At 46.6% G+C, this 16125-nt stretch overlaps 2 protein-coding genes across 2 annotated transcripts; one reads left to right on the top strand and one right to left on the bottom strand.

Annotated features, from left to right (window-relative positions):
* Positions 1 to 217: 217 nt before the first annotated feature.
* On the bottom strand, positions 218 to 4419 carry LOC127316508 (probable RNA methyltransferase At5g51130). Its single transcript, XM_051346923.2, has 8 exons — positions 4064 to 4419; positions 3048 to 3162; positions 2438 to 2485; positions 1495 to 1744; positions 1300 to 1387; positions 1124 to 1189; positions 695 to 763; positions 218 to 605 (listed from the first exon to the last, which is right to left on the bottom strand). Exons 1-8 carry the CDS (start codon positions 4283 to 4285, stop codon positions 516 to 518), a joined length of 948 nt encoding a protein of 315 aa, XP_051202883.1. The 5' UTR covers positions 4286 to 4419; the 3' UTR covers positions 218 to 515.
* Positions 4420 to 8368: 3949 nt separating this feature from the next.
* On the top strand, positions 8369 to 10765 carry LOC127316509 (calcium-dependent protein kinase 21). The gene is made up of 4 exons (XM_051346924.2): positions 8369 to 9192; positions 9344 to 9764; positions 9854 to 10137; positions 10223 to 10765. Exons 1-4 carry the CDS (start codon positions 8548 to 8550, stop codon positions 10577 to 10579), a joined length of 1707 nt encoding a protein of 568 aa, XP_051202884.1. The 5' UTR covers positions 8369 to 8547; the 3' UTR covers positions 10580 to 10765.
* Positions 10766 to 16125: the final 5360 nt, after the last annotated feature.

The raw sequence follows: 16125 nt of genomic DNA, 5'->3' as shown, positions 1-16125 counted from the left end.
TTCGCATTCTGCTATTGTGGCTGTACTACCACCTCATCATAATGCTCTTGCAGGCTTGCAGACAACGTCAACATGCGCCACACGGCAACCTAGATGAGCAGCCTCGCGGCTAGCAAATAGTCTGTCCACTGCAGTTCGGTAGACATGCTGGGAATCTAATGTGCTCGTTTATGCACTTAAGAAGCTGGGATCGTGAACCTCATGCATTTTAGGCATATTCATACAGAATGGAAATGATATATTGCTGGAAGGTATTAGCTTGTACCCATAATTCATTTATACAAAAGCTACCATCCGACAAAATACCAAAAACTACACCTAAGAAAGGCAACAGAATCACCCTATCCATATCATTCCTTGGGTGGCAAAGTCCTGGGCAAGAGTTATGCAAGCCTTTGATCGTTGTTTTTGTACTAAACAAAGCAACAGTGAAGCTCAACAAACCCCAAAGAACTAAAAATTGTGCACCTGATGCACCACATGAGCCTCTTCCAAAGAACGTTAATCCCATTCCATCATTTGTGGTAAACTTCGATTGGGCGATCAAAACCAGCGACGGAACCAGTCAATCTGTCAGTAATAACCTCCACTGACCTGAACCCGACCTGCAATCCGTATCACTTCATGGTTTAGAAAGTGTCTGCTGCAGGGACATGGAACTGAACATAGAAAGAGTTGCTGGTACAGAACGCACCTTGTCAAGAAGAATCTCCCGGAATTTCTCAGGATATATGCAGATGTCGTAGAAGTTCTCTCTGGCAACCTGAAACCCACAAGAAATGGCCGGACCGTGTGAGTTAACTTCAGAGAAACGTAGGATCAGGATTTCTGTTAGTATTCTTACTACGATGATTAAGATTGTGTGGTCAGGAGGACCAAAAGAAGGTTATGCAAGAGGTAAACCCCAACGTGAATGATGATGATGATGATGATGATGCAAGCCCAGCAAGCAACTCAAACCAAGAGTACATGTAGCTTTTAAACAAGGGATCAAAAGCAAAGCAATGCGATGCATATATGCCTACCCTTCAAAATAACGGTGGGACTTCAAAGTTTAAACAAGCATATCAAGCCTCAACAAAATCATCTAGCATCAACTATCACTCTGACCATCAAAAAATACCTCTGACACTGATCTGTTTTTCTTATACGAGATCCAAGGTTGAGGCTCCATGATAAAAATCCCTCCCTGAAAACGAGAGAAGCAAGAGGAAAGAACACAAGGTATAGTTAGTATTTCCTCTTATCATAGAGATTCAACTTGGGCCCAGCCCAGCAAACAAAAACATAAATATATACCGGTCTTAGAAGACTCCAGATCTTCACAAACAAAGTGATTATGCCATCATCACCCCAGTTCAGGTGGATCCATTTTGTCACACTCAAACTGCACGAGAACACAAGAAAAAATAAGCGCCATCCAATGTGGACAATGAACAATACAAAGAAATCCAAAAAACTCTGCCATGTCTCTATTGTAAATTTGCAACTTACCACATAATGGTGTCATACTGTTCTGAATATCTGTGTGTACTCTGTACAAAATTGTCAGGCCGAAACGAGACAATTTCAAAAAGATCATGTTGTTTGTGCACAGAAATATTTCCATTTGACATCTCAGATACCACTTCCGGACAGCTTTGAGTTGTGGAGTCTGATGAGTTATGAACCTTCGCACTTTTTGTAGCCACCTTGCCTGCTCGAGCTATCGTTCTTAAATTCCACTTAGCAGTTTCAATCAAACCTAAAAGGTTAAGATAAGAATCAGTTCAATCTGACAAACTCAACACAGCGACACATGCTACACAAGGAACTACTCAAGTATGCTGGGTAATGCCAAGTGGTAATCTCTCAAACATTATTTACCTAATTAAAAACGATGCATACAATGTTAGGAATTTACAGTGCATCCAAGTCTCACCATCATGAATGCCCATACCTTCATCACAAGATTCCATATTCCACCGAAAACTAACGAAAAAAATCTCATACAAAGTTTGTAATTTCAGGATTGGTTCAGTTATCCATAAAAATCATCAAATTTGTAAGCATGAAGGTGTGAGCATCAGCAAGGATTCTAAATCTTTATAAAATAGATAAATAACAAATAATGTCTCGCAAAATTCCACTACTTTAGACCTGCAACCACACACCTCAAAACGATTGTGTCCATAAATGCTATAATAATTATGACTGCTAACAACACTGAGCTGGCATATTCAATAACTGGTCAAGGAAGTCGATGATATGTTAAACAGAACTAGATTTTCTCATTTTATATTGGTCAGAAAAATAAGGATTAATGTTCTCAGTGTGAAATATTATACATGAACAAGCGTCAACCATATCTTCAGAGTCCAGCTACCAGGTATTTCATACACCCAATGCAATAACAAATGGAGATACAATAAAACTTCATTAGGAAAAAAGTTTAAACCTGAATCAATGTCAACTCCAAGGATGCTTCGACATTCAAACTTCATAGCTGCACAATGTAAAAAAAATACAAATGAGAAGCAGCATCTATTAAGAAATTTATGTAGAGTACACAACATTCTACAATACTACAATTCTCTCACAACTGTAGCAACTATCCTTAAAAAAAAGCTACATGACACCTGTGATCTATCAAATTTGTAATGTCAGAAGAGCCACCAAGTCATCATACACATAATGATGAAGACCAGCAACAGGTTCTTATGTTTAAATGCATTGGATCAACAGTTGCAGCCGAGTTGTCACATGACAACCACGCTATTGCAGACCATAAGCGTGCAGGTAGGCGGCATGTTTATGTAGGGTGATCACAACCATCCTAATGTAACCATATGAATAAAACAAATAATATTTACAATAGTTGGCTAAATAATGCTTATATCAATATTGACAAGATTTTTATGTTCAACAAGAGCCAGTAAAACAATGAAACTGCATAGGAAAAGCAGTCTAGTAATTCGAATTGAAACTATAACATTTAAATACATAGGCATAAGAAAGACATATCATCAACAAAAAAAAGAACAAAACTAATGTCCCAAGAATATTACCTAGACCAATTGTGACCAAACCCTGGTTGCATCCAATATCGAGACAATCCTTGCCTGCAAACCACTCCTTCCTGAATATCTCAAGGCGGGGATCTTCACCAACATTATGATCAATCTGTCAAACATCAAAGGGTAAGGTTATCAGTTAAGATTGGTAGATCTGGCCATTGAGTGATTTTGCGTTGTATTAACTATTAAGTGAAGTATCCTGCTCAGCATAGAAGGGTTAAATGTCTAATCTAGTGAATAGACCTTCTATTCATCTATCTGCTTCCCTCGTACAAGCAACTATAGTGTATTTAGCATAACCATATCTACGAAAACAAGCACGTGAAACTAGGCTCTGTGCCCCTCCACTCCTTCTCTGCCCAGTAGCCACCAAATACAGTTATACCTGGGCACTAGGTACATTTATCAATTAGCAACTCTCCTACATGCCCAAATATGCAGTTCAAAGGCTCAAAGGAGCAATGAATACTGTGTCCCCTGAAATTTGACAACCATGCCACACACAGTACCACTAAGGCTGAATTGTCTAAACCAATGAAATGATGAACTACTACAGAGTATAAAGTGGCAATTTCAATGCCGACATACCCCAACAGACAGATAATGCCCATCCTGGTCTACCAGGAACTAAGACCAAACAAGACACTAGAGAACGGCACTGTTTTCGTATCTGCGCAGTTTCCATTCAATACCCAAAATGGGAACATCGCGCCCTGCTTACACTCAACTTTGCAAAACGTATGGCATGGACCAATGCCCGGGCCTGTCAGTGCTCAGAAGCATTTCATCAAACAGCTAGGGTGCATCCTTATTCCTTAGCAGAAGCTCCACCTCTTCCAACTAACACGAATCCCAATCCGTGTAAGCCGTCCCAATCCCAGAAACATCGGGATATCCAACGAATCATTTCACCGCAAAATTCCATGGCATGCGCAACATAACGACGATTCGTTGTTTTTTTTTCTAGAGAAAACGCAGAGGACGGGGAGGGGCGCGGTTCAACTCACTCGGTAGCCGTAGTAGTTCCTGTAGTTCCCGTAGATGCACACCTCCTTGTTCTTCCGCTTCTTCCCTTGACCCCCACCACCTCTTCCTCCTCCTCGTCCTCCGCCGCCGCCGCCGCCGCCTCTTACCGGCGCGTCGCTCTGTTTCCTCTTCGCCTCTCCTTGGGCTCCCTTGGCCTCGGGTGGAGGCTGCACAGCGTCCTCCGACGATGCCGTGGTGACCATCCTCTCTGAAGGGGTGACTCTGTTCGCCGCCGCCCTTCGCCCCTGCCGCGCTTCGTATTCGTGGGGGCGATGAGGAACGGCGAAGCAGAGGAGAAGAAACCCTTGTGAGGCTTTGCGGCGCCGACTTGACTTAGGGTGCACAAGGCCCGCCAAATGGCTATAAATTACACGTATGCCCTCCTAAGTTCTTTTCCCCGAAGAACCTGCGTCCACGAGAAATATATTCTTTAAAAAATATATAAAATTATACGCCGTCCTATCCAAATTAATTGACTACACTTTATCTAGATACGAACATGTTTGTGAATTAATATGAATCGGAGGGAGTGGTACAATGAACAGCTAGGGCCACCGGAGGTGAGAAGGCGACGTGGGAGGACCGGGAGCGGCAGGTGTCGGCAGCGGGGGTGGGGGCTCCTCGCCACCGACATGGTCGGTAGATGCGGGACGCCGCACACCCTCCCGCACGAGCTGCGACTGGCCTAACATGTAATACTGTTTTTCTTTTTTTCTCTTGTTTCTTTTCCGTATTATTTGAAATATTTATTTTTCCAGAAAAAACATTTTTTATACCAATATTTCTAAAAAATCTGAAAATTTTAAAATGTTTTATATTTCCAAAAATTGAGCTAGTATGAAATATTCAAACTTTTTTTCATTTTAGGTCATTATTTTAGCTTCGTTTTTTTTGCCAATATTGAAGTGTAGCAATTTTAGGAATATATGTAACCATTTGATATTATAACTCAAGAAGGCTATGTTTTGTGCAAAAAAAAAAGGCTATGCAAAAAGTTTGAAGTATGCAATCATATTTTGTATTGGAAATTGTTTTAGAGGTTAGGAGGTAATAAATTCATGCAAGAGCAAACATTTACATTATTCTAGTTGTGAGATTTTTATGTTTCTTATCTATTATGACTTTATTTTTCAATGCTAACATGCTAAATTTATTTAGTATATTAAAAAATAGGCTAACAAAAGAATATATTTTTGAGGGATTTTGTTGAGACTACTTTTGAGGGATATAAGCATAATTTGTTTGCAACCAAATTATTACAGTGTAAAAAAAGAGAAGAATTAGACTCAAGTAGTTTAGTGAGCCCGAACCGGCCTACATGGCCCATTTGGCCACGATAGTCTATACACCCACCTAGTCGGTGCTTGGTAGGCACTGTACACCACTTGCACGGGCATGGGCCTGGCCTAGGTAGGTTTTTCCCATGATTAATATAGAAATGGCACCAGAGTGGGACAAGTAAGTTAGTAGTGTATTTATGTCGTATCTCTTTGGACGTAAGTTAGCACACGGGAGACTGAAATCCATATTTACCGGGAATACGACCCATGGGGAAAACAAATATTTAGCCTAACCACACACCAATCGGACAAACTATGCACGTCTACGGTGTGTAAAGTAGCGTGACAAATGGCATGTTGTGGGCATGGTGCACCTCGGTGAGTGGTGGCAAATGCAAGATCTGTTGGGCCAAGGTATGTCGCCCAAAGCATTGGGGGGGCTCGGCATTCTTGACCTCGAGAATTTTTCGCGGGCCTTGCGTCTTCATGGCTTTAGTTGGAATGGGTCGCACCACACAGGGCGTGGGTGGGCCTCGAAATGCCAAATGATAACATCGATAGGAACATGTTCAATGCCGCCACCAAAGTCACCATTGGAAATGGAAAAAAAAGCTTCTTTCTGGTCCTGCTCCTAGTTGTACGGCACTACCCCTGGGTCAAATCGCGCCAAAGATTTTTGAGGCCTCAAGAAGTAAGAAGCGGAGCATTCATGAATCTCTTGACAACAATAGATGGGTGGCCGACATTTCGGTGACCAACTTCACATGTCCCAGTTCGTTGCCCTATAGGGCATTCTTCAGGACGTTGCCTTAACTCCGGGAATTGAAAACGCCATCTCCTGGACCCTCACTTCTAGTTGCACTTACTCCACTAAGTCGGCGTACAAAGCTCAGTTCGTGGGAGCGGTCACGTGCTCCTTCAAAGGTGTAGTTTGGAGGCCTTGGGCTCCCCCCCAAATGCTGCTTCTTTGCTTGGCTGGCTGTGCAGAACAGGCGGCCGCCTTGCACCGAGGATGGCCGCATCAATCCACCCGCCAACTTTGTAAGGGCCTTCCTAAGACGGCAAGACACATCCTCTTCAAATGTCGCTACTCCAAGCGAATCTGGCAGCAAGCGGCTTCATGGTTGTCTTTCCCTTCGTTGGTGTAGGATATGGGGAGCGTACGGGAGACCGCGCTGCAATACTATCCTTTTGGGCTCAAGACTGCTATCACCATCATCACTTTAGTTAACTATGTGGTACACCATGATGATGGATTATTTTAGTTAACTAGTACAAATTTATTTTAGTTAAGACATACTTAAGTGGCATTTGGTGTTGAATGTTGATTGTTCACTCGTTATGATTTTCGGTGAACGGAGATTTGTAGCCGCTTGTTTCTCATGCTAATGCCGTACCACAGTTTAGCTTTCTAGTTGCCACATGGAGCCTTCAAGATTGGAGTGGGATTTTTTTTAGGCTACCATGGTACATTGTAGCCTACATTAGTTTTACTGTAGTAAACTTCGGTTGTATTTACACTAGTATTAGCCCACATTGCTACCTGCAAATGCATTTAACTCTAATCATCGAAAATCGCTGGCTCTGCTTCATAGGGGCATGTAAAATGTGGACCATGTCGCCAAATGGCTGCTACTCAACCAGTTCCGCCTACAAGACCCAGTTCCTAACTGCTTTGCCCTGCTCCTTCGGCAATCTCGTGTGGAAAACTTGGCCTCCACCGAAATGTCGCTTCTTCGCCTGGCTCGCCGTTCAAAACCGCCTTTGGACCGCGGACCGTCTCGCCAAACGGGGGTGGCCGCACCAACCTTCCTGTCAGCTTTGTAGATGCACCCCCGAGACGGCGCGACATATCCTTTTCGAATGTCGTTTCTCCAGAAGGATATGGGCTGTTGCGGCTTCATGGCTTTCTTGTCCGGATCTTCTCCGCTGCCTTGGGTCGGGTAGGCAGAAAGTGTTGGATTACTGGCACGCCATTGCCAAGACTCCCTCCTCTTCTCCCAAAGGGTTACGGACTGCCATCATGCTTATCGCCTGGGAGATTTGGAAGGAAAGAAATGAGCGAGTTTTCAATAATAAATCCTCTTTGCCTTCGGTCATCATGCACAAGATCAGGGAAGAAGGAAGAGATTGGATTCTTGCCGGAGCAAAAAACCTTGCGGAGCTCGCAAGCTGACCCTTTTTTCTTTCTCTCTAGTTTTGGAGTTTCTTCTTTCCCCTTTCTTTTGTTTTTGTTGCTGGCGTCAGCCAAACCTTTGTTTGCTCCTCCTATATTAATATAAGGCAAAATCTTTTTTGCCTCATTTCAAAAAAAATAGGGGCATGTAAAATTAAAGGTTGAAGAAGAGGGGAACACCTCTTTTACCGCCTATGGTATATTTCGTAAAACATGAACCAACGGTAAAAACCTTGCCGGTAAAATACAAGAGCTGTTTTTTTCTGGCATTGTTGAAGAAGGCAAAATTTGTAAGGCCGACGCCGGCAGGGTTCCAGAGTGTCTCCATTGACATTCCGTCGGCGGAGGTTGGTGCAGGCCAGAGTGAGCCATGGCCCCTTCAAATCTCTTGGTAAACCTAGGGCAAAAGTAGTGAAATTAGAGACCGGTCCCTCTACACGCCCTTGATAAGCTAGCCTAGGGCAAAATTAGTGAGATTCACTAGTTAGATCATTTATTTTGTGTTTATTTGGGACTAGTCCCTCTACAACCTGGAACAAGCTCATCATGGGTATCTATCTTCTCGGTGACGAAGGAGACGTGCACTGAAGCTCACACGGCCCGGCGCACCTGGCTGCTGGGTTGCCGCCGCGTGTAGCATCCCACGGCCGTCGAGTCGATGGCGGCACACGGCCCTACGCGCGCGGGCGGGCACGATCGTTGCGTAGCGCGTCTTAACTCCTTTCCCCGCCGTGACACCGCGTCGCGCACTCCAACCTGTACACACCCGTCGTGCTGCACCGACCCTACACGCGCGCCCGGCAAGCATAAGTAGAGCGTCGTCCACCTCCCACGAATAGAGCCAAGGCCATGCAGGATCTCGCGGCCACCGCGAGACACGGCTGACCCCTTCTTCTCCGCCCCAACTAACGCGCCATCGCCGCGCCGAACCGAACCGAGGAGCAGGACAGAGGGAGAGGGGAGCCGAGAGGGCGCGTCGCAGCGGCGGGCTAGGGAGCGAGGCGGCTCGATGGGGGGCTGCTACTCCGCCTACGCCTCCTCGCGGAAGCTGCACGGCCGCCTCGGCAACCTCTCCTTCGTCCTCCCCGTCGAACAAGACGCCGCCAACAACCCGGCCGCCACCGACAACAGCTGCAAGACCGGCACCAATAACCCGGACGCCGGCGCCACCGAGGAGGAGGAGCTGGTGACCAAGACGACGGCCGCGGAGTTCGCGCGCCGCTACGTGCTGGGCAAGGAGCTGGGCCGCGGCGAGTTCGGGGTCACGCGCCGCTGCCGGGACGCCGCCACGGGCGAGTCGCTCGCGTGCAAGACCATCCGGAGGCACCGCCGCGGCGGCCGTGGCCGTGGGGCGCAACGCAAGACCGCGGGCGGCGCCGAGGCCGCGGCCGCGGCCAGGGCTGCCGCCGCCGCCGCCGCCGCGGCGCACGCGGCGGACGTGCGGAGGGAGGTCGCCATCATGCGGCGCATGTCGTCCCGCGGCGGGGCCGCCGTCGTGCGGCTGCGCGAGGCCCGCGAGGACCCCGACGGCGCCGTGCACCTCATCATGGACCTCTGCGAGGGCGGCGAGCTCTTCGACCGCATCGTCGCGCGCGGCCACTACTCCGAGCGCGCCGCCGCCAACATCTTCCGCACCATCGTCGACGTCATCCAGGTACGTTACTCACAGCTTCTCGTCAATCCAAATCCAATTAATGCCGCGTGAATTAAACACGCGCGCGCGGGTCAATCTCGCAATGAACGCGGCGATCGAGCTAACTGACCCATCGATCAACCTGAATCTGACGACGCGTGCGTGCATGCAGCTATGCCACTCGAACGGGGTGATCCACCGGGACCTGAAGCCGGAGAACTTCCTCTTCGCCAACAAGTCCGAGGACTCGCCGCTCAAGGTCATCGACTTCGGACTCTCCGTCTTCTTCAGTCCCGGCGACCGCTTCACGGAGGTCGTCGGCAGCGCATACTACATGGCCCCCGAGGTCCTCAAGCGGAGCTACGGCCAGGAGGTGGACGTCTGGAGCGCCGGCGTCATCCTCTACATCCTCCTCTGCGGTGTGCCCCCATTCTGGGGCGACAACGACGAGAAGATCGCGCAGGCCATCCTCCGCGGCGGCATCGACTTCAGCAGGGAGCCCTGGCCCAGGGTCTCCGCCAGCGCCAAGGACCTCATCCGCCGGATGCTCGACCCGGACCCGACCACGCGCCTCACGGCACCGCAAGTTCTTGGTACGTAACTCGATCCTTTTTGAGCGCGTGTCAGCGACATTGCATTGCACTTTGATTCAGAGCTCACCATGCATGATTGCCATTTGCAGAGCACCCGTGGCTGAAGAACGCAGACACCGCGCCCAACGTGTCGCTGGGTGAGGCGGTGCGGTCGCGGCTGCAGCAGTTCTCAGCCATGAACAAGTTCAAGAAGAAGGCGCTTGGGGTGGTGGCGAGGAACATGCCGGTGGAGGAGCTCGACAAGTACGTGCAGATGTTCCACCTCATGGACAAGGACAAGAACGGCAACCTCTCGCTGGAGGAGCTCATGGAGGGGCTCCACATCAACGGCCAGCCCGTGCCGGAGTCAGAGATCAGGATGCTGCTCGAGGCCGTGAGTTCCGAATTACTACTTTGTCTAACATCGCAATGCTCTCATTATGTTTCTGCTACGAATTACTAAGATCGTGCGCGTGCAGGCGGACACGGACGGCAACGGCACGCTAGACTGCGACGAGTTCGTCACGGTGTCGCTGCACCTCAAGAAGATGACCAACGACGAGTACCTCACCGCTGCCTTCCGCTACTTCGACAAGGACGGCAGCGGCTTCATCGAGCTCGACGAGCTCAGGCAGGAGCTCGGCCCCAACGAGCAGGCCATCCTCGAGATCATCCGCGACGTCGACACCGACAAGGACGGACGCATCTCCTACCAGGAGTTCGAGCTCATGATGAAGTCAGGGACGGACTGGAGGAACGGGTCTAGGCAGTACTCGCGTGCCAACTTCAGCAGCCTTAGCCGCAAGCTCTGCAAAGAAGCCTCCTCTTCTTCGTGAATCAAACCCAACTTCTTGTCAGTTTCTTTCTATTAGATGGATCAATTAATCCTCCTGCAGAGTTGTGATTTTTGTGTCACATATATGTGTGTATGCTGCAAAGTTAACGGGGTCGACTTACTTAGGCACGGACAAATCAATGAGGTGACCAAAAACAAAATGAACCAGAGATGCTTTCTGATCAAATCTCGAGCAAGTGGAACAACTGAACTGGAACATGGAATTGTTTGAATTCTTGACATCATGTTCAACCGATAAAGAATTTCGTTGAATATGTGGTGGGAGTCGTTACAGACATCTAGGTCCCGCTATAGAATATTGATAAGAGAGGTGACTCGATCATGTCCACGTGTTCTTGAACCCATAGGGCCACACACTTAATGTTTGATGACGCTACATTAGTAATGGGATATTCATAATGATGACACTAAAACTTGTTTGGAATCTCGGATGGGTTACAGGACATCAATAGGATGCTCGAAATGGTCCGAAGATAGCATCATATAAGGGGAAGTACTTTTCATGGTTCTGGAAAAGTTCAAGATTTTTTTAGTGTTATATCGGGAAGGTTCTAGAACGTTCCAAGGGTCCTACAATTGGGCCCACCTGTCTGGACGACCCACGGGGACCTGTAAGAGGACACCTCCGCCTAGATGGTCCAGGGTGCCACAGCCCTTCTTGGCCCATGTGGCCAAGGCAAGGGAAAAACCCTAGCCCCTTATATGGAAGGTTAGGTGGCTACCCATTATTTGTAAGGTTTGGTGGGGCGCCCTGAGTTAAGAGGGATAATTGGATGCCAAGCCCTCCCCCCGCCTATATATATACTCCCTCCATTCTGTTAGTCTACATTCTAAAAAAAAATGAGATAAACTAGTACTGCATTTATTAGTACTACTTAGATATGTGAACACCAATCCAAGGTACATTAAAAATATCAACAACCAATAAAGAGAGCAAAATCACTTCATTTTCAGTGTTGTTGTTGACTAAAAGCTAGAATGTAGAGTATTTAAGAACAAATTTTCGAGCTAGAATGTTAAGTATTTCAGAATGGAGGGAGTATATATGGAAGGGAAGGTTTGGGGTGTTGCATCCCCTAACCCTAGTTGTTGGCCCCCTCACTTCCTCTCCCTCCTCCGCAAACGCTTGGTGAAGCCCTACAAAAATAACACCAAAAGCACCACCACGCCGTCGTACTACTGGTCTGATATCTTCTACCTCTCCCCTTCATCTTTATAGATCAAGAAGGAGGAGACCTCATCGTGTCATACGTGTGCACATCTCGGAGGCGCTACTCGACGTTGATCGGATTGGATCGCGAGGAAAGTACAACTACGTCAACCACGTTGTAAAACATTTTCGCTTGCGTTTAAGGGTATGAAGATCTAATCTCTCATATTAATCCTTGAAATAGGCTTTCACGCTGCTTTATAAATAAATCCGCAACAGCTGAACCGAGACAAGGTGGAGAGGGGAACCTCTTACAAAGCAGATCAAAGAAAAAAAACATAGAAACCCAAACACCGACAACATAGACACACGCCCGAGTTGAATTGGGACTCCGCGACGATGCCCCCAAGAGGGTAACAACGCACTGCACCGCCGCCGAGACCGTGTGGTCTAGGGTTTTCACCCAGAGCCATACCGTGGGGCGGATACCCACAACGACGCCCCCAAGAGGCTACGACACCTGTAGGCATCACCGCTGTTGGCGCCAAGGCGCTGAGCTTTCGCCCGGAAGCAACCGCACACCACGCTCGAGAAGTCAGCTGCCCAATGTCCCCTTGTTAGGCTTCCGAAACATGATATGGGAGTTTCCAAAGCCAAGGCGCCGCCAACACCAGGATCTCCCACCATCCTCTCCATGCCATCCCCATGCCCGAAGAGTGAGACCACCACCACCGCCACGTTGCCTGTCGTTGAGACACTCGTGCGGTCCACCTTACTAGCGTTCTCCTATATTAAATCTTGGCTTTTGACTGCTCTCGTAGGAAATTTTGTTTTCTATGCTGCGAATCCCATCAAGATGACACATTAACAACATGGTGTTCATCGCATACAACAACAACATGACGCACAGAGACAAACCTAGTTCTTTTGTTGGCTATTCCACCTCCACCACTTCTCGATGAGATCCTAAATCTCGAACTTTATGCTACACATCAAAAAAGTGTGTGACTTAGTCTCCACATCTACGGGTCTGCACCATTTGCCCCATCAAGTCGTGCATGCCATAGGCGTCATTCTTCTTACGCTGATTCTCAATGATCATGTTAATCATAGATCAAAAAACCTATCTAGTCTCCTCACAGTAGAAAATTGGCCTTGCTAAATACCAAATGTTCTATCTACATATTTTCTATCCACCACTTGAGCATTATGGAATTGAAGTTATTTGTTAGCTTGGGGGATTGAAGTGGCTTCACAAATGTAGCCTATTTCAGATAGATTACATCAAAAAGGTACTATTTCATGTTGTCGGTGCGGTCGTTGCCTTGAAACTCCATTGGTGTTGACTCACCATTGGATAACTTTGCAAGAAGGGTAACCATTGGAGAACATTCATCATTCCAAGTGATAGGATTGGTAGCATAGAAAAAAAAGAATAACAAACAAAAGTAGATATAATCTACTAGAGCCAAGATCCAATCTACAATATAAAAGTAGCGAGTGGAAGATTGATGACCCACAAGTATAGGGGATCGCAACAGTCTTCGCGGGAAGTAAAACCCAATTTATTGATTCGACACGAGGGAAGATAAAGAATACTTGAAAGCCTTAACAGCGGAGTTGTCAATTCAGCTGCACCTGGAAACAGACTTTCTCGCGAGAGTTTATCAGTAGTAACAGTTTTATAGCAGTAGCAGTAGTGAAATAACAGCAGCAGAGTAACAGAGACAGCAGTAGTGATTACAGTAAACAGCAGGATTAAAATACTGTAGGCACAGGGATGGATGACGGGCGTTGCATGGATGAGAGAAACTCATGTAACAATCAAAGCAGGGCATTTGCAGATAATAATAAAACGGTGTCCAAGTACTAAACAATCCATAGGCATGTGTTCCGTATATAGTCGTACGTGCTCGCAATGAGAAACTTGCACAACATCTTTTGTCCTACCAGCCGGTGGCAGCCGGGCCTCTAGGGAATCTACTGGATATTAAGGTACTCCTTTTAATAAAGTACCGGAGCAAAGCATTAACATTCTGTGAACACATGTGATCCTCACATCACCGCCTTCCCCTCCGGTTGTCCCGATTTCTGTCCCACTTCGGGGCCTCGGGTTCCGGACAGCGACATGTGTATACAACTTGCAGGTAAGATCATAAAACAATGAATATCATCATGAAACAATAACATGTTCAGATCTGAGATCATGGCACTCGGGCCCTAGTGACAAGCATTAAGCATAACAAGTTGCAACAATATCATCAAAGTACCAATTACGGACACTAGGCACTATGCCCTAACAATCTTATGCTATTACATGACCAATCTCATCCAATCCCTACCATCCCCTTCAGCCTGCAGCGGGGGAATTACTCACACATGGATGGGGGAAGCATTGCTGGTCGATGGAGAGGCGTCGGTGGTGATGATGGCGATGATCTCCTCCAATTCCCCGTCCCGGCGGAGTGCCAGAACGGAGTTTTCTGGTCCCGAGACGGAGTTTCGCGATGTGGCGGCGTACTGGAGGGTTTCTGGCGACTTCGACTTCCTGTCTCGCGTTTTTAGATCGAAACCTTTAAGTAGTCCAGAGGAGGGCGTCAGAGGGCAGCCGAGGGGGCCACACGCTAGGGCGGCGCCCCCCCCTCCAGGCCGCGCCGGCCTAGCGTCTGGGGGCCCTGGGCCTCCCCCAGGCCTGCCCTTCTGGCTCCGTGAGTCTTCTGGTAAAATAGGCCCTTTGGAATAAATTCCGAGGATTTTGTCGAAAGTTGAATTTCTGCACAAAAACAAGACACCAGAGCAATTCTGCTGAAAACAACGTTAGTCCGTGTTACTTGTATCCAAAATACACAAATTAGAGGCAAAACAATAGCAAAAGTGTTCGGGAAAGTAGATACGTTTTGGACGTATCAACTCCCCCCAAGCTTAGCTTATTGCTTGTCCTCAAGCAATTCAGTTAACAACTGAGTGCGATAAAAGAACTTTCACGAACACATTTGCTCATATGATGTAAATATTCTCATGATATGGCTAACACTTAGGCAGTTCATAATAAGATACATGCAAATAAGATCATCTAATAGCTATATCAATCATGGAAAGGTACCAACAATTAATAATAAGCATCATGAATCATGTCTATAAGCAGGATTGCAATGTTCATAAAAGGGTATGATAAAGTGGTATCTCGCTTGCCCGAATTTGAACAGCAAAACATAAATGTCCAGGCACCTCTGAGGTTCATAGAAAGACTAGAAATAGAGATTGTCAAAGATAAAAGCATCAAAGTTATACCACAGTCAATCATATTTTGGGACAAGCATATTATACTAAGAATGACAGTGGTGCTCTCAAGAAAGTACTCAAAGAAAGAATGGTGACACAACATGAAAGTAAAAGATTGACCCTTCGCGGAGGGAAGCAGGGATTAACATGCGCTAGAGCTTTTAATTTTTAAAACAGGAGTAAAATTATTTTAAGAGGTGTTTGTTGTCAACGAATGGTAATGGGTACACCAACTACCTCGCCAACCAGACTTTCAAGAGCGGCTCCCATGAAGGACGTTATTTCTACCAGCAAGGTAGATCATCCCTCTTCTCTTTTGTTTACACATGTACTTTAGTTTTTATTATGAGTGACACTCCCCCCAACCTTTGCTTACACAAGCCATGGCTAACCGAATCCTCGGGTGCCTACCATCAATCTCATACCATGGAGGAGTGTCTATTTGCAAAATTAAGTTGCTTACTGATGAATCAGAGCAAAACATGTGAAGAGAATTATTAATGAAGTTATTAATTGGGGCTGGGCACCCCGTTGCCAGCTCTTATTATGAAAGTCCGTCAAAAGTAAATGACAAGGTTGAAAGACAAACACCACATACTTCCTCATGAGCTATAAAACATTAACACAAATTGAGAACAATTTTGAAGGTTTAAAGGTAGCGCATGAGAATTTACTTGGAATGGTTTGAAATGCCATGCATAGGTATTTATGGTGGACACTTTGAAACAACTTGGTTTTCAGGGGTTTGGAAGCACGAGCAGCGTTCCCGCTCAGTACAAGTGAAGGCTAGCAATAGACTGGGGAGCGATAAATCAAGAGAGCAGTCACTGTCATAATCATGCTTGCGGCAAAATAAATTAACGGAGGCATAAAAGTGATACAAGAAATCTGAAGCAATGTAAATCATAGAGGCTTAATTGACTTTTGTTCAGTCATATGCATGCGTGAGCATGTGCCAAGTCGATATAAATGAATTATTCAGAGGAGGATACCACAATGTCATACCTATTTATGAATAAAACAATGCAAGCAAACATCCATGACATGCTACTCATATTAATAAATTGGAGCTAAGCATGAGAGATCATGAACTA

Source organism: Lolium perenne, chromosome 7 (genome assembly GCF_019359855.2).
Source record: "Lolium perenne isolate Kyuss_39 chromosome 7, Kyuss_2.0, whole genome shotgun sequence".
In the NCBI taxonomy this organism is placed as follows: domain Eukaryota; kingdom Viridiplantae; phylum Streptophyta; class Magnoliopsida; order Poales; family Poaceae; genus Lolium; species Lolium perenne.
Note: the sequence above shows the minus strand (reverse complement) of the source record. Positions and strands in the feature narration are given on the sequence as shown.

Coding starts and splice junctions, on each gene's coding strand:
- LOC127316509 (XM_051346924.2), top strand. CDS start 8,548: ATGGGGGGCTGCTACTCCGCCTACGCCTCCTCGCGGAAGCTGCACGGC. Junction 9,193..9,343: donor CCATCGTCGACGTCATCCAG/GTACGTTACTCA, acceptor GCGTGCATGCAG/CTATGCCACTCGAACGGGGT. Junction 10,138..10,222: donor TCAGGATGCTGCTCGAGGCC/GTGAGTTCCGAA, acceptor GTGCGCGTGCAG/GCGGACACGGACGGCAACGG.
- LOC127316508 (XM_051346923.2), bottom strand. CDS start 4,285: ATGGTCACCACGGCATCGTCGGAGGACGCTGTGCAGCCTCCACCCGAG. Junction 1,745..2,437: donor TGGAGTTGACATTGATTCAG/GTTTAAACTTTT, acceptor TTAACCTTTTAG/GTTTGATTGAAACTGCTAAG. Junction 606..694: donor GGGAGATTCTTCTTGACAAG/GTGCGTTCTGTA, acceptor TACGGATTGCAG/GTCGGGTTCAGGTCAGTGGA.